This window comes from Pelmatolapia mariae, linkage group LG8 (assembly GCF_036321145.2).
Source record: "Pelmatolapia mariae isolate MD_Pm_ZW linkage group LG8, Pm_UMD_F_2, whole genome shotgun sequence".
Lineage (NCBI taxonomy): Eukaryota > Metazoa > Chordata > Actinopteri > Cichliformes > Cichlidae > Pelmatolapia > Pelmatolapia mariae.
This window is the reverse complement of record NC_086234.1, coordinates 12,380,893-12,392,070: the sequence shown is the minus strand read 5'-3', so window position 1 is coordinate 12,392,070 and position 11,178 is coordinate 12,380,893. Positions and strand designations below refer to the sequence as shown.

At 37.0% G+C, this 11,178-nt stretch overlaps 1 protein-coding gene across 1 annotated transcript; it reads left to right on the top strand.

Moving 5' to 3' along the window:
* Window positions 1-8,000: 8,000 nt before the first annotated feature.
* Window positions 8,001-11,144, top strand: star2 (steroidogenic acute regulatory protein 2). The gene is made up of 7 exons (XM_063482091.1): window positions 8,001-8,064; window positions 8,177-8,284; window positions 8,364-8,497; window positions 8,626-8,784; window positions 9,057-9,241; window positions 10,261-10,354; window positions 10,934-11,144. Exons 1-7 carry the CDS (start codon window positions 8,001-8,003, stop codon window positions 11,024-11,026), a joined length of 837 nt encoding a protein of 278 aa, XP_063338161.1. The 3' UTR covers window positions 11,027-11,144.
* The last annotated feature ends 34 nt before the right edge of the window (window positions 11,145-11,178 follow it).

Genomic DNA, 11,178 nt, shown 5'->3' with positions numbered 1-11,178 from the left:
CCCTATAGTCGTTGAGTTATATTTCAGTCTAAACCTGACTAAAAATCCTTAATGCCATTCCTGGGGCCAAGTCCCTGGCTGAATTTTTAGCCATATTGATCTTCATATTGATCTTTTGCTACATATGATTGACAGCAGTAGGCTGGAGATTAAGTGCATGTTAAAATTCAAAAATAACAGCTCGGATATTTGCTGTCTCTTTTTGGCAGGAAAAAAAGGCTCTAACAAAATCCTGTACAATCACACTTATTGCTTAAAAACTGCTAAAGTGGTATCAGGCAAAAGGAAAATTGGTCTGTTTTAACATTTAAATATGGCACTTCATGCAGACTGCCAATGTTAAGTAGAAATACAGTAGTTTTAAATAGAAACTAAATGCTCGCAGGAAGGAAAGGAGGTTATACCAGCAACATATCTGTGCAGCTGTCATAGCAACATGTCAGTGAGTGCGAGTGTGAGTCTATAGCAATTTGATAGGCAAATTTGCCTTCAGCACTATTGAGACAGTGCTGTAAATTGTGACATTACAGATTTTCTTCAGCGCAACATTAATTGGTTTTGCCAAAACTTGGTACCAAAAATTTTTTTTCTGAACGAAGAGCAAAGTGAAAAAACCAATAAATCCAATTTTTTCCTGTAATGAATCCCAGTCCTCTGTCAATGTTGCCTGATACTATCATATGGAAGGCAACACTAATCAGCAGACCTGTTGCACTGCAGGTGCGACAATCAATCCACCTTACACTTTGCTGCCATGCACTCATCTTTAACCTTTGACTATGAACTCAGCTGCACACCTGTAAAAGTTTTTTTGACCACATCAGTGACACAGTTACCTCTAAGACTGGAAAGCCTAATAGATGAAGAGACCATAAATGCCAAAACACTTAGCTTTGTAAATTAGTCGAAATATCACAGAGCCTTGTCTCCTGTGTTAGAGGAGATGAAAAGGGCTGGACTGTGATTACAGGTGAAGTTTATTTGTGTGAAAGAACTATGTGTTTGAACTGAGTACCAATTAGGAAGGTGGTCAAATTGAATGGTTGATTCAGGAGGTGAAGAGCAGTGATATTGGGTTTGGTCTGTGCACACAGGCCAAAATACAACTCCTTATTGGAGCTAACACTACATCAGAGCTTTCCAAGCAAAGATAGCATGCAAACACAAAGCTAGTGACCCTAGTAAAAAACCTTGGATCCAAAATGCTGAATCGAAGCTGAGTCAATGCTGACCCGGGGCAGGCAAAGCTTGATTTTATAACAAAGAAGTGATGTTGTTAAATTAATAAAATTATCCAGAAAAAAAGACTCTAATCAAAGAGAAACAAAACAAAGCTGCTTGTTTAGCAAAACAGGTGCTTGTATGTGACTTAACACTCATTTTTCATCAGAACAAGAAACTGGTCCTTATTTGCAAACAGCATTTGTCTAAGTGCTTCATTTGCTTCTCCGCCCACTGGGATCACTTAAAATCACTATGCAAGACATCGTCAGAGCAGCAAGAGAGTCAAGATGGAGAGATGTGAATTATTCACAGTGCACCTGTAAACACAGACATCGATTTTGCTAACCTGAACAGAATCAACGGGAGTGTGTAAACTCTCTAAAGTTATATTTTTTCCTATTCTATTTTTAGATGTTAAACTACATCCAGATTAATTACAGCTACAGAGAAATGCTTGTGAGTGAAACTGCTCAGCTTGCCCCCTAATACATATTTGAAAGCTAAAACAAGGTTGTCATTATGGATACAAGAGATTAAAATAAAAAAATGTTTTTAAATGGTAGCTTATCAAGCTAAAAATCACATCATTATTAGAAAAGCAGCAAAAAAGGAAACATTCTTGATTAATTATTGTTGCTTGAAATATAATTACTTTAAGGTAAATCTATCAGTAATCTTTTTGCTAAATCTAAGCAATTTCACTGCATCAATATAAGTGTTTTTTATTTATATCTTTGATCTTTTAACACGACTGACATAAAGAAAAAACCATGAAGTCTTCAAATATGCTTTTATCGCCTATAATTTGTGGTTTGCTTTTAATTATTAACAAATATATTGAATGTGCTGCATCTCTTGTGATCTCTCTATAAACTTTGATGGAAAAATGGAAAATCAATTAACAAATTATTTATACTCTGTCTAAAGTAGATTATATGTCTCTCTCTTTTTCGCTCTGTGTGTGAGTGTTCATTTAATATAAGAATAAGTTAACAAAAGATGAATAAAGCCTGCAGCGAGCTGCTAATGGACTGTACATTAAGTAAAAATGAAAAATAAACTGTCTTGCTATGAGCAGTTTTTCCCATAATGATTGTATCTAAATATGATAAGCAGTATGTTAGACAGAGCCGCTGTTTGAAGTGACTGTCAGCATTTGTTGTTGGAGAGTCAATTGTCCAGACAGTGATGTGAAAAAACAGGTGAAGATGAACTTGTAGCAGAAAGTTGGGGAAAGAAAAGCAGGATCAACAGCTCATGATTCAAAACACACCACATCACCTGTTTAATGTTGCAGTATGTGCAGGTAGACCTGTCAGTGGAACTGACTCATTCCTCAGTGCGAATGGAAACACTGCAAAAGCAAACCAAATGTTCCTCAAGGTAAATGAAATGGTATATTCTTGAGTGGAACAGTCCGTATATCTAATTTCAACCCATGTAACCCATATTTACTCATGTAAATATTAGGAACAATTTTTCTGTTTAAAATTATTAGTTTGTCCAAATGTTTTGGAGCCTCTAAAAATGGAAGACAGTGTATAAAAACATTTGTAATTCCTAAAAAGTACATTTAAAACCTTTGTTAAACCCCTTATTAAAGCTGGAAGTCGCACTTCATTCACAGCCTAATATTTTCAAAATCTTCTGCAGTGATGCACAATGGAAAAATGAAAGAGAAAAAACCTAACTGTATATGAGTTTCATGAGAAGGAAATGTGTCTCTTTGTGGATGTATCCTGACTGAAACAGACCAGCCATAACCACGCAGAACAGTGGCTTCAAAATTATTTCAAAGCAATTCTACTGAGATCAAAAAATGGAACACATGAATGTAAGAAGACACTCCGAAAATCTAACTTCAGCTTCCTTTTATTGTACTGAAATTTGCAGAGAGTTGGGAAAGTGGAACAAAGGCTTCAAAATAAACAGTACAACTCATGTATGCATAAATCACTGCTATAAAGCCATGCCAATATGTTGCCATAGTTACCTCTGGTGCAACTTGTTTTTGTTCTTATCAAGCTCTGCTTTTGTGCCATAATGTTCTGCTCTTTTATTTTGTGTATTGTTTTCTAAAATTTACCTTTGTTTTTGTTTATATAACTCAATATGCATGACAAGAGAAAAAAAAAAAACACAAAACAAACAAACAAAAAAAAACCCTTTGACCTGAGGATTGAAAGTACTGGTTGGTTGGTAAGAACAGGTCTTATGTGCAGACTGACCATTTATGGTCAAAAAGTATCTGAATGAAATAGTTTTCTGGCATAGCACACAAATTGCGATGAAGGCCAATCTTGAAAACAAAGGTTTTGGATGTTTTTGGAGGTCATCCATGCAATTTACAACCACATACCTTATGTTTCTTCCCTGGTGGTGTGACCACAGTTTGAGGTTGCTGGCCTGGTCAACGGGAGAAGTTCAGCATTTACGTCATGAATCCTTCTCACAAGGACACCTGTTGGATTGGAGCGATAAGAGGCAGCTGTTTGCCAGTGCTCTATCAGCAACACTTCTGCAAGGCAGCATTGAGAAGAGAGGGAGGCACTGGGCCTTCTGCCAAATATTTTACAGATATGAAAGCAATTCACTCACACACATCCACACAGAATCCACAGAGACCTCACCAGTGTAACTCATATCATAAGATGAGAGACAGATGGAGCCCCCCTCTAATATGAGATTATGAAGTTCCCACATCCCAAAGAGACAACTTAGAAGAAAGAATATGAAAATCCCTGAAAATAAAGGCAGTTTTGAGGCTTTGAGTGAATTGCTGGAATTAAAACTAATTAAACATAATAAAATCAATGCACAGAGACAACATTTTCTGGCATCTACTATGACCCAGTGTTTTAATGATGCATAAAATAATTAATTCAAGCCAAATACACAGACAAGAAAACTGCAGTGGTTAGGAGATGATATCATTGATGCTCTTTCGAAATATGTAAAAATGTACTAAGACATGCAATGTTGATATACATGGTTACTAGACAACAACTCCCAGTGAAATAGGTGCTGGTAAAGATGAATTGACTGAAAAAAAAATCAATGAGTCAATGAAAGGCTGAGTGATGAAATAAAATAAGTTTCCACTGAATTTAAATATACAGTGTTCACCATTAAAAAAAATAAACATTTAAAAAAACAGACCTGTCTATAGTCTTGATCCAGAATTGGGAATTTTCTGTACTTCTGCATTAAAATCATCTGAAGCTTGTCAGATTTTAACACAAGTTCCAGATGTAGAAAAATAAAGCCCAGAAGAACAAATGAAAGTGAAACATTGCATATTTTCATTTACTTTTTTCCAAATGCATTTGCTTTTAACTCTGTTGGAAACTAACACCTTTCTTATTAATTTTATAGTATTTTTAATAATTTTATTGTATTTTTAATTTTGCTAGTAGTTTTGATCTGTGTTGTTCAGCACTTTGGTCTGCCTGGTGTGCTCTTAAAGTGCTATACAAATAAACGATGATGATGATGGTGATGAAATCATCTCATATTTCATATCACTTAAGCCAAGTCCACTGCATGTGCTCATGCATAGTTATGGTTAATTGCATTTTGCACTTAAAAATTTGCATTGTAATGTAAATTATCTGTGGACTAGTCGGTGGTGATTAGTGGTCACAGAAAACTGGCAGGCACAGGAACTTCCACGCTGACCCTTGGGGTCACTGTCTGATGATGACATTTATGTCATAGGGAGTGGTCTCGCCGTCTCGTGGACACTGAAAGTGTTAAGGAGCAAAGTACTATTTGTAAACCTTTCAGTATCTGGGGTTAATCTGCATGCATCTTTCCAGCAAACACTATTTAAGCAGACAAGGCTTCTGGCTTTTGATCTTTAGAGAACTGCAGACAGGCATTAGAGATCTTTTTGGAGAGCAGATTTTTCCTCCCATCTCTGTCATTAACACCATTGTTGTTCAGTATTCTTCTAGTAGTGGATTCAAAAACCATCAACAGCACCATTAGTTAAGTTGAGAGAGGATTAAGTTGATAAAAGCTGCCCTACTTTTGTGACCTCCTCTTGCATACCATTATGTTCAAATCATCTTTGTTGATTGGACCACTTGTGGTTTATCAGCATGACATTTGTCCTTACAAGGCAGCTATAATCCTTGTGTTTCAGGGACACATTTTAGTGCTCTGGCCAAAATGAGCTTCGAATTTTTTTTTTAACATTCTCTCTAGTCCATTAAAACTTAAACCACCTCTCAAGCATCCCATAGCTATAAGCCTTGCCAATTATCCCCAAGGGCTTGTGTCACTTTAACTGCATGAGCCAACTTAATCCCAATAAGAAGAGATCATTTGGAAGACTTCAACCTGATTTATTAAGAGACTGAATTTGACTGATGAACCAGTGAACATAACAGATCTGGGGAGGGTAATAATGGTCTGCAGTTCTCTCCATTTTCATTACTTTCCTTACAAAACAGTATTTTATGCCATTTCTATTTTTTTTATCCACTTTTAGAAGTTGTGTCAAAATTAGACAATTTTCTAGGTCTTGTTCTAAAAAACTGACAAACTTTAAAGTACAACATTATAAATTAAAGTTAAAATGAGAGCTCTTTCAGTAATTCACAAAAACATGCTAACTAACTACTGGCAAAAGCCACATTTTCTCAGAAGACAAAATGAATGGACTACAGAAGAGACTGAGAAGACCCTCAGTCACAAATCATGTTTGTGTGAAGGTATCGCACCTTGGTTGCAAGCTATTAGCCATACAAGAAGAATGAAGAAAACAGCAGGGTAGACTGAAGAAACCTATTATTTGCGTATTCTTCATTGATGTTAATGCATACATGCATGCACTGAATAGAACTCAACAAAATTAGAAACATACTGTATTATGTTCTTGTGCATGAGCCATAATCCAGATATGGCTGGATTATGGCTCCCCCCTCTTCAGATCCTCTCTGCTCCCTTGAGACCTACGTCCTCTCAAGTATCCTGCAATAGTAGGTCTTGCCAATTATTATAAAGGGCTTGCACTGAGAATCGCTTTTTGGTACTTGTCTTGATTTCTACTAAATTACTAAAGCATTTTTAAAATTTCCCAGATGTGTCATAGAAAACAGATTGATACCTGGGGCTTTTCATTTACAATTTCATCATCTTTGTGCAACTAAAAATTATTGTGGGATTTGTTTTTGTGATGTTGAAATAACACAAAATCAGTTTGTGCAGCTTGTAGAAAAGCATTTATTGTTAACTCGAGTTTAAGCTGTCAGTACGCTATTTATTTTCCATAATAGAAGTCTTTTTCTCAATAAATAAAATATGACATCATGACTGCTGACAATTTAATCTTGTTATCTCTTCATGATGGACAAGTAGATGTGTTAAAAGCAGGAAAAATGTAGGGATTTGAGCGAGTGTGACAAAGGCCAAACTGTGATGTTTAGGTGACTGAGTGAGCATTCGCAAAACTGCAGCTCTTGTGGGGTGTTCCCAGTCTTTGCCCTCCCAGGAGTGAACGCTGGCCCATATGGTCTGATCCAACAGACAGAAGATTGCAAGATGATGAGGGGCAATGCTCTGCTGGGAAACCTCGGGTCCTGCCATACGTGTGGATGTTACTTTGACATGTGTAAGCATTGTTGCAGACAATGTACACCCTTTCGTGGAAATGGTATACCCTGATGGCTGTGGCCTCTTTCAGCAGGATAATGCAACCTGTCACAAAGCAAAAACGGTTCAGGAATGGTTTGAGGATCACAGCAGCAAGTTTGAGGTGTTAACTTGGCCTCCAAATTTTCCAACTTTCAATTCAGTTGAGCATCTGTGGGATGTGCTAGACAAATAAATGGAAACACAGAGGCTTTACCTCACAACTTACAGGACTTAAAGTATGTGTTTTTCCAAATACCACTGCACATCTTCAGGGGTCTAGTAGAGTCCATGGCTCGATGGGTCAGGGCTGTTTTGGAAGCAAAAGGGGGACCAACACAACATTAGGCAAGTGGTCATAAAGTTATGAAGCTTATGCCTAAGTTCAATAAGAAAGAGCAGTGTATATTATATATATGGTTAAACTGTTTTTACTATTAAGTTATTTTCATTTTTTTTGTTTGTTTTAATAAAATAACTCACGAAGGCTACCTTTATTCACTTACAGGTAAAAGAGTGGCTGATTATTCATCAAAGATGAATTGATTCTAAGTGTTTACTTCATTCTGAGTATTCTGAGGGATTTTTTTTTTAAATAATCTTTTTATTATCCAATTTATTATCCAATTATCTGAAAGGTTATTAAAAATGCGTCATGCATATATGTAATTTCAAGATGACTGAAAAAGAAGTTAAATAAACCATGAGATAATGCCAGCATATTTAAAATGCCTCATTTAAGCTTATTTTATGCTTATTTAGGCTTATGCATTTAACCAGTGTTCTCTAAACATAGCTGTGACAGTTTTGATCATGCACTGCTTTTGTCATTGCAAATCTAAATAGGACTGCTTTGCAATTTCCAAAATCTTGCCTCAGCATATTTAAGATTAAGTGTTGGATACATTAAATAACTGGGTTGTCCTGTGTGGGGTTTTTTTTCAGAGAATTTCCTCTCTGTATCGCACCCAAACCCTTGTCTTAGTTAACAGAAGTCTCAAATGTGGCCTTCAGGACAGAATTCAGAACAGGTCCTATCTTCTTCTCTGGCCCTTATCTCACTGGAGTGTCCTTCGCAGACCATATAAAGATCAGAGACACCCTCTCTTACTTTGCTGTCACTGCCAAAGACAGATATCATGCTGCCTGCTGTTGTAAAGCTCTGCTGTGGAATTTCCTACCCACATATAAGGAACATAGCAGGTAAACCGTCCACAACCTACAGAAGGACTTTCTCCTTTTTATTCCTATTCATGTAAACAATGCATTCTCGGTAAGTCTCCTAAGCTGTTTTATTTTTCATTCAATGATGCAGGACTTCAACGCACTGCCATGGCAGTGATAGGTCAGGAGATCACGCACCTGCAGCAGTGGGGACAAATCCAGAACCACGGGAGACAGCAAACTGGTTTAAATCATAATGGTAAAATATAACTGTGTTATTTTCATTAAATGTTTTAGATTGCGTTTGCCGAAATATTACAAACAGGCGTCTTTTGCAGAGGCCAAGCCAAAAGATATAAAACCTGCGCCAGCAAAAGAAGATCAGCTGTATGTACGACATGGACAAGAAGCAATGAGGAAGGCTCTCAGTATTTTGGAGGAGAAAGAAGGATGGAAGTTTGAGGTTGCTGAGGTAACATCTAATTGATAAAAATGCCATTAAAGCACTTTCATCAAAGTTCATCAAAGGTCACCGCACTCTGAAAAAAGCTTGCGCTAAGTAAACAGTGGATCACAAACCTGTGTTTTTTTCCTCTTTAGAGTAATGGTGATGCGATCTGTAGCAAAGTGATGCCAGGGGGCAGGAAAGTCTTTAGGCTGGAGGCAGTGTTGGACGCCAGTGTGGATGAGCTCTATAACCTCCTGTTTGTCAGAGTTGAAGAAATGCACCAGTGGAACCCAAGCATACAGCAAATCAAAGTGAGCAACTCACCTTTCAACAACTTGGAAACTTGATCAGCTGCAAAACTTTAAGCTATAAAAATACCAGAGTTTAAACATACACAAATACTATTTAAGCTATATTCAAAGTTTTCCAACATGTCCTGTCTGCAAATTAGTCTTTATAACCAACCTATAGTTGTCATGCTGCATATTCACATCAACAAATGCATTTTCCGAATGCTACAAAAAATCTATACACACAGGTTTTGCAAACGAAAGGCAAATGCTGTTGGTTTCGTGTGTTGTAGGTTCTAAAACGTATTGGTCTACAAACAGTTGTCATCCACGAAGTTTCAACTGGGACAGCAGGAAATGTAATTGGACAGAGGGATTTCCTGAGTGTCAGACACAGCTGCAAACAAAGGTCCAGCGTTTATCTTGGAGGAGCAGCAGTTCAGCTGGAGTCATTCCCCCCTCAGGCAGGCTTAGTAAGGTACGTCTGCAGACGATGCACTAATCATTCATTGTCATAATTAAAATGATACTCAACAGCTTAATTGAACTTTTTCTTATATAAAGAGTCTGAGTTAATCTTAGTCATCCATGAAGGGAGATAAAATAACACAAATGGGGGAAAAATTGTCTTGATGAGTCTGACATTTTCATTTTTCCGTACAACCTCAGCTAATTTCAGTGGAGAAAAAAATATGAGGAGAGCAAAAGTTAATTTTCATAGCCAATTATATATTAAATGCTGCTGGGATGCGTTTTAGGGAAGCTATGTGGCAGTGATGCCAAACTAAATATTAATACAAGCATGATTACTTGTCTACAGTGATCAGTGATAGAGTGATGTTTAGTAGGTATAACATGCTATCGTAACATGTTCCACAAAAATAATAGCTTGGGTTAAATGGGAAAGTCATTAGAGCTGACATCAAATATTATGTATTAAGTAGTGAACAGAATTTAATGTTTGCCTAATGATGGTGCTAATTATAAAATGTAGGAGTCACCAGTAGGTGAATTTCATTTGGAGGAGATCATGGCTATTTGTAGCAAGTTTTATTCCAATTGCTGAGATATTTTATTATGTAATCTTAAATTATCAACAGATGGGTCAAAGTTGGTGGGAAGAGCAAGGTAAATCTTAGTTTAATACATTAAAATACATTTCTGTCTGAGGTCAACCAGCTCCTCCAAACCAAACTATGCACATAGATACATCTTAGGCCCCTGAAGGTTGTTATATATATCATATTTTATCATACTATTGCCAATCAAACCACCTAGCAACAGGCTAAAAATGCCTTTCTTTTTTTTCTTTTTCTTTTTTTTTTTTTAGCATTTATGCACCTTTAATAGCTTATAAAAGAAATTTGAATTCCCTGGTCAACAGCATGAAAGGCCAAAGAACCACATGAACTGTATGATTACTGATAATTAAAATAAAGACAGGCGAGGCTAAAAGAAATTTGAATACTAAAACACATTTTTTTTGCGTGAGTACAGAGCTGAGAATGGACCAACCTGCATCGTCATACAGGCCCTGGATGAAGATTCAACGAAAAGTCGCTTCACGTGGCTTCTTAATATGGACGTAAAGGTAAATTCATTAATTAATAAATGTAAATCTGCACATGCAAAATAATGCAGGGTTCTAATATACATTACACGTATACAAACTGGCCATTTCACATTGTATACATTAAACAACTCATGAACAAAAACAATGTACACATTTCCTCTGTTTCTGTAAAAGTGAACTAAATGAGAAGATTTTTCTTATTGCATTTCTCAGGTTTTCCTTTTTAAATCCTGTCAGTAAATGTAATGCACTGTGTACATGTTGACACTGAGACTCAGACTGCCTCCAAGTCAAAATCTCAGTGTTTTATCAACTGCATCTCATGGTGTTTTAGAGCTGATCGAGAGTGCTCTTCCCTCATAGAGATGGTTGAGCTAAGAACAGCAAGAAAAGGCCATGAAATGTGGTTCAAAGCTTGGGAAAATAAGTGGACTCTGTGTTACTATTATTCAAAAGCGAACAATATCTACATATGAACAATGCATAATTATTGTACAGCAGCAGACCACCTACCTGCACCTCACTCTCTCGTTTTGTTGTTGACTGACAGTCAACAAATACCATTCAGGCGTCTAATAAATATGACTTTATTCTCAGGGCTGGCTGCCAAAGTCTGTTGTCAATCAGGCTTTGCCTCGGGCACAGCTGGATTTCACCAGACACCTCCGCAGACGTCTCAGCCTTAGCTGACTCAGTCACTCGGTCTGTGTGACACCCACACCACAGTACCACCTTGTCATTGCTCACAGAAGAAGATGGGTGGCACAGTGAATGCCTGGTTACTCGGCGAAATGCTACAGTTTTAAGGAGGGAGGAAATGCTACGTGGAAGAGATGCTCAGC

Coding starts and splice junctions, on each gene's coding strand:
- star2 (XM_063482091.1), top strand. CDS start 8,001: ATGCTGCCTGCTGTTGTAAAGCTCTGCTGTGGAATTTCCTACCCACAT. Junction 8,065..8,176: donor ACATATAAGGAACATAGCAG/GTAAACCGTCCA, acceptor TCAATGATGCAG/GACTTCAACGCACTGCCATG. Junction 9,242..10,260: donor CCTCAGGCAGGCTTAGTAAG/GTACGTCTGCAG, acceptor GCGTGAGTACAG/AGCTGAGAATGGACCAACCT.